This window comes from Brienomyrus brachyistius, chromosome 8 (genome assembly GCF_023856365.1).
Source record: "Brienomyrus brachyistius isolate T26 chromosome 8, BBRACH_0.4, whole genome shotgun sequence".
Classification (NCBI taxonomy): Eukaryota; Metazoa; Chordata; class Actinopteri; order Osteoglossiformes; family Mormyridae; genus Brienomyrus; species Brienomyrus brachyistius.
The window spans coordinates 7,470,031-7,486,033 of record NC_064540.1 but is presented as its reverse complement, the minus strand read 5'-3'; the positions used below and the strand labels follow the sequence as shown (position 1 = coordinate 7,486,033).

The following is a 16,003-nucleotide window of genomic DNA, read 5'->3' as shown; positions in this document are numbered from 1 at the left end:
CCGCAGTGACAGCAACATGATTGCCAAATGTCCCCACAGGCTGTCTCTGTCTGGCCAGTGCACCAGTGGAGACAAGCGTGAATACAAAACACTTACCTTCTCCTAAAATGCTGCAGCAGCAGTTACTTGGTGCACACGGAATAGATGACTGATGTGCTGGATTAACAGTTCTAATCATAGATGCATGAAGGTAAGAAGGAACATCTGAAAGGTGTCAACTATCTTCTTCCCTGAGGTAGAAATGTCACTGTATAACACAAAAATACCTGAAAGTGCCATAGCTTGGAAGTCCAGAGCAATATTTTACCTTGGGATTACCAACATTCACAAATTGCTCTGGCACCATCAGCTCTGCACACACTCTATAGCAGGGGTAGGGAGCCTGATCCATGCAGAGCCGGTGTGGGTGCGGGTTTTTGGGATGGCCTCTCAATCAGCCAATAACAGTGGATTCCAAGGACTGGAGTTGAGAATCGCCGCTTTATTATTGGCTGATTGAGAGGCCATCCCAAAAACCTTTGTCCATCCTGGAGACCATTGGAGTGAACAGAGTTGACATGACTCTCTACATGGCTCTAATGTAAACCTTCTTTAGTTTAGAGAACTTCAGTGAACCCTGTACTGGAGAAATGATTGAATGATGGTTGGATAAAAGTTTAATTTAGCTGGGTAGAAATTTTAATTTTTGCAAAAAAGACCCAATCCTCTTCACTCTTTCCAAACTCTGCTGTATCGTAGATTTCAACATGGATCAATCGACATGCAATAAGCCAACCCAGTTATTTGGTTAATATATTCATATGGCTCATTTTCCACACTATTTCTGGTCTATCCCTGAAAGCTTTGTCCAGTAGTGATTTGATATGGCTCCTTACTCATACTCATAAGTGGAAGGCCCTGAATACATTCTGAGGTCAGTGTATATGCTTTGCATTTCGCGCTAAAAGAAAAATCTAACAAAATGTGCATATAAAGAAATAATAATGAAATATTAAGATATTCCTGCCTGAACTCACCACACTTGTGAAACAAAAGAACTTTTTCTTTCCAGTGTTAGATTAATTGAAGGTTTTTGTTTATGGAAAGAGGAGATAACTCAAGAATATTAGGGGTTGTGATGTTGCATCCAAGTCATGTAATGGCAGTCTTTATATTTATGACCACATTTAGCCCTGTGGGGAAACACTTTACTTAAGGCCATGTTTTTAGCAATTTGTAAACACATTCAAAACAAATAATAATGCATTCATAAAGCATTATAAACATGGCTATACATATTTATCAAATGGCATTAACACATTATAGTCATGTGTATCATGCATTGAGTGCTCTGTGAAGCTCTCATCTGTAATGCACTATAGCATGATAACCATGGCCTTAAGGGTTACCAAACCTTCTTTAAGACCAAGAAGAAAAAAAAACATGTATTGCTGTACATTTATTGTTTACAAGATATTCAGGAATCTTGAACAGTTTTCACTTTCCCTCAAGAGTCACTGTTATATACATCTTTTAAAAAACTTCCTGTCATTCAACACTAAAGTGCATAACACCTTAATTAAAGTTTTGCAATCACCCAGTTTCCTCAGTACTACAATGTAATTAACGGAGTCCAGAAGCACTTTAACAGATGAAACCAATATGCGTTAGTCTTCATACTATCAAACTGAAAAACAATATTGATATCTGAGTGATATCTTAACGTTCCCACTGTTAGTTGTCGTACGTGAGCGTATACACAAGTATACACAATACAAACCCATATGTAAAACACCACAAAGCATCGCAAATACAAAATATCGTCATGTTTTCCTAAAGAGGTCCTGTGTCCTGTCCACCTAATAATCAAATTATCACGAAATACCACAATTAAGATGGTTTAATGTTCATTTAAAAGAAATATATCCTGTGTAAGATGTCATCTGGTGGAATCATAGGAACTCTTAATGTGATCCAAGACAGAAAGTATTAAGGATCCTTTGGGATGTGTGAAAGACTTTCTTATACAATCTGAACAGTATTAGCTATCTATGGCAAAAAGCAATATCACGAGAACTGTCATGTGTGTTGCTGTTCGGCTTTTTCATATTTTTTCTCTTCTCCAAAGCCAAACAGATATAGTTTCACAAATTTGGCAGGTGTCCCCCAGCAGCTCCGTAACACTCTGCTTTAGCAAACACAGAAGCCGCTCGCAAACCTGAGGCTGGGTATAGACTTGTGCTTTAGTTTGTGTTGGGAGTCACAGTACAGTCAGTCTTTACACAACTTTCACACGTAACTGATGGTAAGTATGTATATGAAGTCACGCACACAAAAAAAAAAATGCAATGTACCATTTTACAGCTGAGTGATGCCAAACTAGTAATTTCCCATATAGTATGATTCGAAAGAAATCACTAGTAACTAAATGTCAGGAGAATTATTAGAATTAGCCATGATAGGCAAATGACCTGAAGATTCACTCCACTGCTTGGTGGGAACTGCTACAGAAGGAAATCATGTGTTCTGGATGTCCTAGGGAAATTATTACTACTATTATTAAAATAATAATAATAACAGCAGCAGCAATGGTTGGAAGATGGTTGAAAAATAAGAATGTGGCATGGAAGTCACCCTGTGTCTTATTTCATCACCATTTTGTGCACCAGCTGAACTCACTTAGCCGAGTGCTGGTGTTTTGAATCAGTAACCATGGTGACAGAATAAAATAAACAAACAAGAACCTCCCACACATTGAAAAATATGCAGACACACATACATACAGAGCCACACAAACCGTGACACCTGGTGCTTTATATGTAAATGGCCCTGAGTTCCTCATGGGACCCAGATGCGCACAGATCAATCAAGGCAGATGCCGAAATTACGGTAGTGGCAGTAGGTCCTGAAAGAAGTTGCGGTCTTTGGCGGGGGGGGTGGGGGGGGAGGAGGAGGAGGGTAAGAGACAAAAGCACATGCAGCTATCCGGTAGCACAACATGACACACCATTAAACATACCTCCTGAATAATCTGTTATTAACTTGTGCAGTTACACTCCCAAAAAGTCTCATAAAGTCCCTCTCCAGAGTTTAGTATGTTGTAGTTTTTCTGTACTGTATTAATATTTACAATAAAACAATGTTGTAAAGTGTTTTTTTTTTTCCTTTTTATAAATCTTCTGGTTAAAGAAACTGGAATAAAAATATTGGGTTCATAGAGAAAACCAAACCCCACCGAAATGGAGCTCACAAGTCATTCATTCCGGCAGGTTTCCGGGCAACTTGTCCCATCTCTGCCCCCGCGGAAAAGGCGGCGCCATGGAAAACTTGCTGGACACGCCCGGTGGCTCCACCCATCGCGGCTGCTCTCGCTGCAGTCAGGCTTCAGACTCCGCCTTCTTCTGCCCGTCTTCGCCCACCTCGCCATCCTCCGATTGGCTATTGCTGAGGACCAGGAACTGCATGTCGGCATTGCCGGTGGCCCCGGGCCGACTGGAGGCCGCTATCAAGCGGCTCTGCTCCTCAAGATCCTGCACATTTCAAGAGGCAGAAGTTCATGCTATTCAGTATCACTGCATTACCGCCAAGCAGAGTACCCTGAAATCTAAGGCATGCCACTGCTCCCGCACCTCCGCCGCGGACGAAGGCAGAGTGGCATACCTTTTCGATCTGCTTCTGTTTGTTCAGCTCCTCCTGCTGCTTCTCCTTGGCTTTATCCAGTTCCCTCTGCTTCTCGGAGGCCTTGCGACCCTGAGCCAGATGACAGGGCATGTCAGGATCCACCTGACCAGAGCCAGGCCACATGTACACTTTACGGCCATTCCCGCAGCCATAACCATATCCCCGCAGCCATAACCATATCCCCGCAGCCATAACCAAATCCCTGCAGCCATAACCAAATCCCCGCAGCCATAACCAAATCCCCGCTTCCATAAACTATATATCATTTTAAGCAAGTTGAGAGATGCCTGAATACAAATTTGAAGATTATACGTTTGTACATAAGCCTCACAACAACAAGCAACAGCAAAAGGAAACGTGTCAATTTTTACCATCTCAGAGTGGTAGGCAATTTGTTTTGCCAATCCTATACTGTCACAGATCTGCAAAGACACAGGTAAAAGAAACTTCAGATTTGCCTCTGAAGTGCTGGTGGACATGGCTAATATTGGCGTGACCCGGGAAATGAAAGGGTCACACTCTGGTTACATACAGCTGTCACGTATATATAAAACACCCTAACCCCACCGCATCTCCAAAGAGATATTTCCAAACACTTAGGATAGCGGTCGGGTACCTTTTCCCCATCATTGTTGGACTCGAAGATATAGCAGACAGTGGCAGGCTGGTCGTCAGCGCGTCCTGCTCCGGTCTGCAGGACGAAGCCGAAGAGTCGCTTGTTCTCCTGGTGCGAGGTGCAGAGCACCACACTAGACAGGGGGAACTAAGCGGGTGTGGGGGAGGGGCAGGAGGGCTGGATTAAAGCAGCGAAACTCCCCAGGCTGTCTGCTCCTAAGGACCGATTCAATACATTTCCAGTATTTATGAATCTTGGTCATAAAATTCGCTTATTTAAATGACCTTTAATCCTCTTGATAGACACCAACCACACGAGTAAGCACAGTCAGTACATTGGTTGTGTAGCGTACGTGTCACGTACACGTATATCCAAGCCCTAAGGTGTACCTACCCTTAGTCGCGTGACCTGGGTCTGAGGGTCAATGAGCCTGGGGGGGCGGCAGACAGGGAATGAGGAACATTTAAAAATTTGTCGATTCACTGTCATCTACAGCAATAAATGTGTGTCCAAGTACAGCAGTAGATAGCTGAGAATGGCTCCCCTAAGTACACATGCTACTTGGGTTTGAAATAAATGTATTGTTACTATTATTAGTATTTACATTGAAGTATGTGGGCTAGTGTGTTGGAAATAGCTGAAACACAAATGTAAATGAAATGGTCAAGAACTGCCACTGAGTAGAAGAACTGTCAACAGGGAGGCTGACTAACTGGTAGGGGCTCTAGTTCATGGCAAAACACCAGTACATCTACCAGCCTCATGTGCCACTATGGAGCTACCAGCAGCAAACCGCACATATCAGTACATGCTATGCCTAAGGGACAGCATTAGCTCGGCAAAATGCAAAGGGGGCAGACATGGGAAAGACCGACTCACTTGAGACAGTCGCAGGTGACCAGCATGTGGGACTCAGTCATGCGGAAGATGTTGTGAATGGCTCTCGCGGCCAGGATCTGCCTCATCGTCTCGTAGATGACGTCCGAATTATCCATGGCCCTTACCTCCATGGAGCCGAGGAAATGCACAATGTACAGCTGATGCAGGATGGAGTCTGCAGGAGAGAGAGGGATGCAGGCTGTTAGTACAGGCAACAGGCCATCGTCCGGAGGTGGGACACAGGATTCAGCAAGCAATCTTACCGGCACCGTCTTCTGACTGCTTATCGCCAGACTCCCCAAATGGGTTTGTCCTTCTTGCACGAAAGGGCAGAGAGACAGAGACCAATTAGATTACATTACATTACAGATCTCACGAAGGAATTGAGAACACCGCCGGGCTTCTCATCAATGATGTGCATCTTGTATATGTCCGTAAAATAAAGTCTAAAATGTTTAATATGTTTACCTGCTTGGTAGTTATGATTTTGGCATAAAGTAAAATGCATAATTTTTTTCTTGCCTCCCCATATATTCAGGCAAATATGGTAATTCCAACCAGATACACTCACAAATGCTACCAAAAGCTGGATTTGGCATTAGTCTACGGAAAACAGAGTTGTGTAAAACCCTACAACTTCAAAATATAACCAGGTTATAAATTTATCACGTATGCAAAAATCCTGGACAACCCATTTATTTTCCAGGACATATTGACATTTTTTTCCCATTTTCTATGACTGAAAAATGCATTTAAAAAATCCAGGTTTTCCAAGACATTTGGGAACTCTGACAGCTGGACAGTGGGATCTCGTTTTAGGCGAGTTAAAGACACATGACTTTGAAAATAACGCCATATATCCTTATTTTTTTCTTTGAATTATGTGTCATAAGTTAAAATAATAAAAATGCTAAAACTATGCAGTTTACAAGTATTCAACACAACTTTCACATACCCAAAGACCCCATTTATTCAAAAACATTGAATAAGAGCCGATGACAGCAAATCTCCTGCCTGCTACAAGTGTGTGGTTGCATGTGTGGTCACATGACTCCAGGCGCCTCCGCGCCTACGTGTATAAACCTGTGTGCGTCACGGGGCTTGTGGGACGGTGGTGAGAGACCAGACCTGCCCGGCTGCCCGGAGCTCTTTGCTTGGCCGCTGCATTCCTCGCTGACAGGCGAGATGATGTCGAACTGGATGGGCGTGTTGGGAGCCACTAGGGAGTCCAGGGAGAGGGAGGAGAGAGAGGAGAGGGCTGGGGAGTCCGAGCCCTGGCTGCTGGTGCGTGTCGCTTTGGGGCGGCCTGGTCTGCAGAGGCAACACCCAGGAGATCGTTAAATGTACCATTCATCCATCACAGGAAGTGATAGATTATCATTTTAAAGAATAATATTAGATTTGTTTTTATTACTATGCAAGTATGATTTGTTTGTTTTCAGAGTATATTTTTGGGTAAATACTTTGCTCAGCTTTGCTGGCAGAGGCCTAAATCTGGTGCTGTGCTGTTATTTGGTGTGTGTGAACCCGCGCGCCCTGAGGACACTCACGCGCTTGGCCGCATGTTCTCGTGCCTTTGCTGGAAGGAGGGCGACGGTGTCACTGCCTCCAGAGCCGACTGGTTCACGCGGGCGGCAATTTCCTGCCAATGAGGAGAGAGAGCCTCAGCAAAGGATCCAATCACGGGAAGGCAGCCAGTAAAAAAAGGGGCAGAGCTTTCAAAATACATCCGGCACATTACTGGGAAATGTCACATGGCAGATCCTTGAACGGTGTGAAGTGCTCTTACTATAAACACGGACACACTCGACGGTCTCATACTGACCTCAGGGTTTTCACTGAGATAGATCCTCTTTGAGATGTTGTTAATGGTGGCAATCCACTGTGGAAACAAGAAAACAACGTGTATGAGTTATTTCATAGAAATGTCACTTCCTGCTTGTAATTTATTTAACCCAGTTAAAGGAAGTTCATTCCTTCCAACAATGAGGATTCCAATGTGAATGTATAGAGGTGAATTTCTTCTAGAAAACTCTTTAAATAATGTGATAAGAACGGAACTGCACGATTCCCACATTCTGTGGTTCATTCTTAGTGCAGCAAAACAAACTTTGGGTGTCAAAAGTTCTAAAAACTGGCAGAAATCTACAGCCACAGGATCAGCAATATATTTTACCCAGTAATGAAAAACACTGAACTCTGATGACACTTTAGTTAATTTAACAAAAATTTTGTTTATTATATGAATGCCTCCGCCCCCCCCTCTTCCCCATTAAGTGGAAATGCTCGTGCAGCTCAGGGGTAGTTCAGTAAACTCCAGTGTATGGTGCCATCCTGCCCAGCTGTGGGAGTCAAGAATAAAGAGCAAACAAAGAGACACACTGTATTACCTCCTCACAATCCTTCCTGCTGTCTGCCTGGAGGATCGCCACCCTGAAAAGGTATTACAGGTGTCACACAGGCCTCAGATTTGCCCCGTGGAAAAACCAAGGATCTCTCCAGGGGGAATCTGTCCAAGTAGCATCACTACTGTTCTCTTATCCGAAAATGGAACAAGATCCCAACCAAAACCCGACAAGGCGTCTCTGAGCTGAACTGATGTCAACCTGTATTCTGTGACCAGCTACGGTGTTTTTTTCCCCCCATTACCGGCTGCCTCAGTTCAGCTACGGCCCAGAACTCCTAATCATTATAATAACTCTATGGCAATTTATCAGAAAACCAGACTCCGTAACAACAGGGAGACAAAAGGGTGATGGCAGTGATTCAAGTGAGAGACCAGCCAGACATAGCCGAGGGGTGAAATGCCTCACTAACTTCTTGCCGTCGAAAGATGTGATCTGGAAGCAGAAGCGCCGGTCCTCGCAGTCCACCGCCATCACGGAGCAGTTGTCGATGTCCATGACGAGGCCACCGGCGACGTCTCCCCGAGACTGACTCATCATGTTCCCCCCTTGGGTGAAGAAGTACTGCCGGTCCCAGGAAGACGACACCAGGCCCGTCTTGCTGGAGGGGGCGGGTCATGTGACAGCACACGTACGTGTGGGATTCAGCCGGGCCAAAAACCCGAGGCAGCAGGCGGCCCCGTGCCCTCGTAAGGCCAAAAGATCAGTCAGATCGAGTGCCCCGATACCACTAGTTGTAAGCGTTCTATGAGTGAACAACCATTAGCAACTGGCTAAGAACACACCATAAACCAGCCTTCCCAGTTAGTACTCCCGGTCAAAAGCACGACTGACAGAAGCAAACATACTTGCGGGTGTTGAGGTAGCCAGCTTTGCGCGTCAGGTTCCGGTTGATGGGGATCTTGCTGGGGTCGGGGTCGGGCAGGTAGAAGATGTCGCTGACTTGCTCCAGGTCCTGGATGGTCTGCTGCATGACGTTGACTTCACTGTCCATCTCTCTGCGGACACTGAGAAAACGCAAGGCCTGATGGTTAAAGTGTCCTTTTGTCACTACAGGATGTAAACACTCAGCAATAACGTAGATTGAAGATGCATGTAGCTAAAGGTCCAAGACAGTAAACCAAAAGAATAATGTATCTATGATAACTTCCTAGATGTTTCTTCTCAATTAACAATTACTACACAGAATTTCTCCTTCTGTACAATTAAACACGAAGGTCAGAAAAAAGTATGACAAGCATGACACACACACAAGGGTGCTCTTACTTCTGCACGCTAGTGCTGATGTCGGTCAGGAAGTCCTCCCACTGCTGGGTCAGGTTCTCTGAGCCCAGCTTGAAGAAGCTAATCTGTGGGGGATGGAGGGGGGGGGGGCGGAATGCCATTTTTGCTGTGCTCTGCGGGTCCACGAGAGCAGGAAAACAGCCAAAGTCTCAGCCACGCCCCGCAAACAATGGAAAGTGATTTCCTACAAGCTCGCCAGCAAGCCTCAGCAAAGCGGAGTGTGTGTCACTCTTGGGGAGGAGAGCCAGTAACAGCGTGATTGTTTCGATATGAACAGGAAGGATAATTGCTTTAGAAGTACAGACATGGATTTCAAATCATAATGCAGCATGTTATACGCATAATACAGAATAGAGATGCAAGTGTTACTGAACGCTATCTTGAATACTATCATGGATATTTTTTCCTTCGTGGTCATGTAGGCTATGTGCACATGCCCTTCCCCCAACCTCGCTGTGGTGGGGAACCCTTTGGCACATTTTTTGGGCTTCCTCCTCGAATGGAATTTACCAAATCAATGTATCGTGAGCACAGTGTTCCATCTCGACTAGGTCTGCCCAATGCGAGGCTAACGAGGCAGCCCTGAGCCGAGCGTGTGGGGGGCTCTCGCACCTGCGCCTGCATGTATCCCAGCAGAGGCTCCAGCAGAGCAATCTTCTTCTTGTACTGCAGGGTGTTCAGGGCTGTGAAATAGTGCATCATGGTCTGGTGCTGCTTCTTCCGGGATGTGTACACGTCCTCTGTGACCTCACTGCGCAGCTGCGAGCACAAGGACACGCTGAGCACTGCCCGGCAGAAACACGCACACGCACACAGAGTCCATGTATTCATATCTTTATGGAGACTCTCCATTCATTTAACCAAACAAAAGTAAGCAAACATAACAATCAAAAAGATGTCCCCACAATGTCAAAAGTTACAGGTTTTTATCACATTGTAGGGAAATCTAGTCCCTACAACGTAATAAGTACAAAACCACTCACACACAAACAAACCCTAACCTTGCTTCACAGAAACAGGCTGAGCATGACCGGGTTACACACGGGTGGGCACACACACACACACACACACACACACACACACACACATATGAGCAGACATTTAAAAAAACAAAGCTAAAGAGAAGCCCTGAACCCATTAAACAAAAGCTGATGCATACAAAGCAAATGGAACATAAGGAAAGCAAGACACACCTCGAGAAGCCGCAATGCTGCTAAAATACCCACTTAAGGACTGATCCAAGATCCTAGGCTTTTCCTGCTTGTAAAGCCTAAGGCTAAGGGCAGACGGACGCTGCTTGAAAAGCTGCACTATTATGCTATAGCTTATCCTCAGCCTCAATAACAGTCATTAACGTGAATCACATGGCTCAGTAATCAGGGCGAAGGTGGTCAAAGCTCCAACACACAGAGGTCTACAACCAAAACGTCAACAATGCACACCAAGGAACACTTTCTGTGCCGTTAAGCAGGGCTCTTCCGTGGAAATATTATAGGAACTTGTACTGATATGTGAACAACAATGTATGACAATCGCTCTGAAGAAAAAGATAAAAATGAGTCATGAGGGGTTTTTAAAAAAAGTGAAATAAACATACCTTCTCATTGTCCTTTCTTTTAGAAAGCTTGTTGTATCTGTTAATGGCCACATCATGGTCTAAACGTGGAAACAAGGCACCTTAGTAACACAGCCACAGAGGAAAAGGTAAAAATGTGTCTGTAGCTAGCGGGAGCCATGAGCTTTGCGATTGCAGTTTCTTACGGGAAAGCCAAAAGAATCTCACCATCGCTTGCGATCTGGAAGACTTCCTTAAGAGTGAGAATCTCTGTGGGGGGTAAGAGGAAGATCTCAGGCTAAATTCGGTGGTACTGTGCAGTCAGAGGTGTGCGCCTGGGGGGGGGGGGGGGGTAAAGGAGCCCTCCTTCTTACCCTTCAAGTCCCTCTCCTTAAACTGGGTAACGGGGAACATCATGGCATCGGCCAGTTGCGTCGACAGGACCGCGTGGCAGGAGCTGAGCTGCGGATCATGGAGAGACAGCAGACTGGTTTAGCTCACGGTAGCAGGGTTTCCGATATTGAGCAGAAGGGGAGGTGAGGGGGATGCCACAATGGGCAGGCCACACGCACCTCATCGATGACTTTCGCAAACTGTTGCAGCGTCGAGCTCATGACCTCATCATCGCCTCCCAGGGGAAAGCGCTACAAAAACAGGACACACACTCAAGACACTTAAATTACACAGATAGAAACTTAATCTAGGTAAATGGCAGCGGACATAGAAAACAAGCGTTGATGACAATACAGTAATTCAAAGCAATTTAAAAAGACAATTAACACTGAGTCACACTGTCAAATACCATAATTATTACCTGTTTCTCGTAGTCCTTCAGCAGTTTGGATGTTAGGTGGGTGGCTGCACTGAGCTCATTCTGAAGAGTAGAGAATGACACCATTATTGAGGACATTCTGATCATGGATCAAAAAGGTCTTCTCAATACAGATATAAACAGCATCCAACCTTTAAATAAAAAAGTCAGTTATCAGTTTCACTTCCTGGACTTTAAGCTGTGTACTCTTTCAGAAACCAAAAGGGGCTTCTCACTCACCTGTGCATCATAGATCCTCTGCATGGCCTGGAAGAGCTGGTGTGTGTAGCTGGAGATGGCCGCCGCATCCTCCTCAAAGACACCCAGCAATGAGCGTGTCTGGAGAGGAGAGGATCGAGACATGCATGAAAGGAAAAAAAAATTCAGGGAGATATGCATGCAGCAGCATGGTTCGCAGGACCACAGGTTTACATCCCAATCATTGATCTTCTGTTGTACCCTAAGCTCCTCCACCAGCCAGCAAATACCAAAGTAAACTTGGAAGTTGCACTTTGTAGACTATGCATCACCATGGTGGAGATCAAAATGTCTCCACCTCCTTATTCCCCATCTCACACACTTCCTCCAGATTAGAGCTAGCTTGTCAAAGTGCTCAGCTCTTTAGCAATGGCCTAAATTTAACTTTGCACAGAAGTGATGTGGACCGTTCCTCAAATAGAACTGTCACTGTGGTGGTCGCGGTTCATAAGCTAAAGTGATCTAACAGAATCTCCCGCATCTACAGCCGTAGATGCCAAATATGTAAAAAGGTTCACGAAAAAAAAAAACCCTAGACCTCAAATTTAAATTGGAAAAAAAACACAAGTAGTTTAATTACTAATCTGCAACGCTGCAGTCATCGGAGAATTCTTAGCGGAAGTTTACAAAAAGGTTTTGTCTGCATATCTGCCTGTCTTGTGCATTGGCTGACATCCAGCTGGACTGCAAAGTTAATGGGAGAGTTGCATTAGGACCATGAAAAGAGACATATACCTACTTTAATACTACACTGGCTTCTGCATTTGAATGTTGTTGACATTGGTCAGCCTGAATCTGGCATCTAATTAGTACTAAAAAAAAAGACTACTTTGGATACATCACTGTACTCAACGTATGGAGTGTCCCGTGGTCTGATACGGTTTCTTTAGTCTTGTAACCCACATAAAAACCCCAAAAGGACAGAGGCACTTATGCACAAACTTCAGGTAACTATTTTACATAAGGTTGCTATTTATCATTGTTCGGAAGGGGGAACACAGACTACGCTTTAATCCAAACGAACCCACAAATGTAATACTATGGAAGGTTTTAAGTGGACACACAAAGTAGCAGAAAATCGGCTTCTCCTGCCCATGTCACAGCTTACTACATTTCAAGGACCCAAGAACTGAAACAACTAATTAAAACGTGAATCAAAAATCCAACTGATAAAATCTAGGAATCATTTTTCCTACCGACAACTGAACATACCTAACAGGCACTCTTCTTGGATTTGTTCGACACCGCATTAAATCTCTAACATAAAAAGCATTTATTTAAATATAAAAAGCAGCAATAACGGCCTACCATTTCTGATCAAGGGAATTCTGAAGTAAAGCCAAAACACAGTTAATCAAAGCCATAATGGACAAATTTGGAACTGATGAGATTGGTCTGTAAGGCAAAGTGTTCAATGAACTCCGTTAGATGCTGCAGAAGAAAGACAGGGATACCAACTGCACATTATATTTACAAATCTCCAAATCATTGATGTGACCTTTCTACAAAACACAGGATACTGTAATGGTGTAACTATGAACGTGGCTATTACACGGTACAAATATCACACCTCATATCTCCACGCAGAGTACACACAGTCGTCATTGTCAGTTCAGAGATATCCTTGCCGAAAGTTAGAAATAATACGGATGTGCACGATTGCATAAACCAAACGGAAAAGCACGAAACAGACCGAGGAGACTGCTTCGCATCTCGGATCGAGCTGACAACCCGTTAAACACATCATTTTGGACAATAACGCCACGGAGTGATTTCTGACTACGTCTATGGTTCAGCTCTTACATAATAATAGCCGTAAATATACACTTTTTTAGCAAAGAAGAATAAGACCTATGTGGTTTGCAGAAAGTAAACACATGCGATTTGACAAGAAAGGTAGCATTCTGTGGGCGCGCTGATACGATTGTGCCTTGCCCGAGATTAACACTGGAACGAAGGGTCTAGCCCGGCCACTTATGCCAGTTATCGACCAGTTAACCTGTATTTAGATGCAGATAAGTGTCTGGTCGAAACAAACGAAATAAAGGGTAGGTGTGCCACGTTATGTTAGCTAATAAGCTAAAGTCTACTGGGTGCAGGGCACAAAGAGCGGCTGTGTGCAGTTAACCATTTAGCAACAAATAAAACGCCCATAAAATACCTGAGGACTGTCTTCCAATGTCTCCTCTATTGGTAATTTGTCAATGCCAGGCATGTCCTTCAAGATCACCAGCTAGCAAACGCAGCCACAAAATTAAACCAATACAATAACAATGACCGAGAATTACAGAATGCAACAGCTCCCACGGATCCACAACACCACAACCCAGCCCTTCCTTACATACGGATGTCCCGCCTACTTGCTTGTGATTTGAGAAAATTAGACGTTCGTGATCAATTTCTGTCACACGATTAGTCTAAACATATGCCATTTAAAGAAAGGAAACCGAATCCATTTTGGCTCTTAAAGGAGCTCCATTCTATCATGTGTCACGTACTACCGGATTATTGGAGGTTTGGATGTGGTGGCGCTTCCTATTTAAATAAAATAGACGCCTACGTTGATTTGGATACAATAATATGAGGTAACATGATTTTTTTTTTCAGTCATTCGAAGCTGTAGTTTTATCAATACAGTTAGCTAGTATCGACTTGGGAACATAAATTAAGTGATTAATAAGCTTTTTCTGAATCCGACAACTTCTTTATTGCCAATACATTGCGTCACCAGATGGATTTCACAGAAATGAAATAATGTTCAGTGCCAGACAATGGAAGACCTCAACTCAAATAACAAACAAGTGGCCTGGACCATTTTGTGACAATTCATGTGCAAGCTCGAAGTGAAGCTGAAAAGGAAACAAAGCCACAAGACACCCAAGAAATGAGAATATCCATCCATCCATTTTCGAAACTGCTTATCCTACTGGGTCGCAGGGGGTCCTATCCTGGAAGCTATGGGCACGAGGCAAGGAACAACCCAGGATGGGGAACCAGCCCATCGCAGGGCACACTCACACACCATTCACTCACGCATGCACTCCTACAGGCAATTTAGCAAGTAAATTAGCCTCAGCATGTTTTTGGACTGTGGGGGGAAACTAGAGAACCCAGAGGAAACCCCATGACGACACGAGGAGAACATGCAAACTCCACACACATGTGACCCAGGTGGAGACTCGAACCCGGATCCTAGAGGTGTGAGGCAACAGTGCTAATCACTGCACCATCATACTGCCCCCACTGCAGAATATATTCACTACTTTCAAAAAAGACATTAGAAGTCAGATTTGGAAAAATGAGTCAAAGAAGTGAAAGTGGATGACAGCTGGATAAAGAAGAAACAGGTGATCAATGGTTTTGAACTTTGGTGCCTAAACATCAAGAGAGAAGACAGAAGACGGACTGTTCTGGAGGAACCCCATCTATATGGTCACCAGGAATCAACACCAACTTGAGGGCACCTAATGATGATAATTAGGAACTCTGGATTATTCACATTTGAAAATTATTTAGCAACGATAGTTGAATTTTGTACCAAAGCAGTATTCCTCCAATAACATCTAATGTGTTTAATATATATATTTTTAATAGTTGGACATATAATAGTTACTTTCATTTTTAATTAAAAAACAAGTACCTACCAGTTACATTTCTATCTTATCTACATGGGTTCATACCATCATTTAGACAAAGATATATCACCTTATATGTGATGCTGCTGATAGAACTAAGCACAGTATTACAAAGAATTGTCTTGTTTATACTCTTAAAAGGGTCTGTGGTTATCTTCCATGGATAACAGGTAATGAAACAGAACAACAAGGACGCGGGATTTCCCTGGAATTGTAATTATTTATTAATTTGAATAAGTACACAACTTCTACATAAGAAATTTACAAACGAGAGGAGGCCATTCAGCCCATCAAGCTCGTTTGGGGAGAACTTACCTAATAGCTCAGAGATGTTAAAATCTTATCTAGCTCTGATTTAAAGGAACCCAGGGTTTCAGCTTGCACTACACTAGCAGGAAGACTATTCCATACTCCAACAACATGCTGTGTAAAGAAGTGCTTCCTCAAATTCGTTTTAAAATGTTCTCTCGCTAATTTCCACTTATGGCCACGAGTTCTAGTACTTAAACTAATATTGAAATAGCCATTTGGCTGAACAGCATCCTGACCTGTTAGAATCTTATATATGCGGATCATGTGCCCCCTTAGTCTCCTTTGCTCGAGGCTAAACAGATGCAGCTCAGCTAACCTCTCATCATAAGACATTCCTCTAAGACCAGGAATTATTCTCGTAGCCCTAAGTTGCACATTTTCCAAGGCAGCAATGTCCTTTATACGGTATGGTGACCAAACCTGCACACAATATTATTGGTGGGGTCTTACCAAAGAATTATATAATCGTAGCATCACTTCCCTTGACTTAAACTCTACACACCTAGAGATGTAACCCAACATTCTATTGGCCTTTTTTATTGCTTCCCCACACTGGCAAGAGTGGGACTTGGAAGCATCAACATACAC

General features: G+C 43.8%; 1 protein-coding gene across 2 annotated transcripts; it reads right to left on the bottom strand.

Annotated features, from left to right (window-relative positions):
* Window positions 1-1,425: 1,425 nt before the first annotated feature.
* Window positions 1,426-13,823, bottom strand: appl1 (adaptor protein, phosphotyrosine interaction, PH domain and leucine zipper containing 1). 2 transcript variants are annotated; one of them, XM_049023180.1, is made up of 22 exons: window positions 13,630-13,823; window positions 11,451-11,549; window positions 11,214-11,273; window positions 10,972-11,043; window positions 10,774-10,861; window positions 10,628-10,669; window positions 10,442-10,500; window positions 9,457-9,603; window positions 8,827-8,909; window positions 8,409-8,567; window positions 7,973-8,161; window positions 7,546-7,588; window positions 6,981-7,037; window positions 6,706-6,797; window positions 6,284-6,466; window positions 5,419-5,471; window positions 5,156-5,330; window positions 4,670-4,706; window positions 4,277-4,423; window positions 4,032-4,082; window positions 3,640-3,729; window positions 1,426-3,509 (listed from the first exon to the last, which is right to left on the bottom strand). In XM_049023180.1, exons 1-22 carry the CDS (start codon window positions 13,681-13,683, stop codon window positions 3,357-3,359), a joined length of 2,133 nt encoding a protein of 710 aa, XP_048879137.1. In that variant the 5' UTR covers window positions 13,684-13,823; the 3' UTR covers window positions 1,426-3,356. The 2 variants fall into 2 exon arrangements, with proteins under 2 accessions (XP_048879137.1, XP_048879138.1); XM_049023181.1 differs by having other exon boundaries at window positions 5,419-5,468.
* Window positions 13,824-16,003: the final 2,180 nt, after the last annotated feature.

What these genes read in the sequence shown, in the direction of transcription:
- appl1 (XM_049023180.1), bottom strand. Translation starts at nt 13,683, where the DNA reads ATGCCTGGCATTGACAAATTACCAATAGAGGAGACATTGGAAGACAGT. An exon ending in TGGGATACATGCAGGCGCAG is followed by an intron (nt 8,910 to 9,456) that starts GTGCGAGAGCCC and finishes CATCCCCCACAG; the next exon opens with ATTAGCTTCTTCAAGCTGGG. An exon ending in GCAGTCAGAAGACGGTGCCG is followed by an intron (nt 5,331 to 5,418) that starts GTAAGATTGCTT and finishes TCTCTCCTGCAG; the next exon opens with ACTCCATCCTGCATCAGCTG.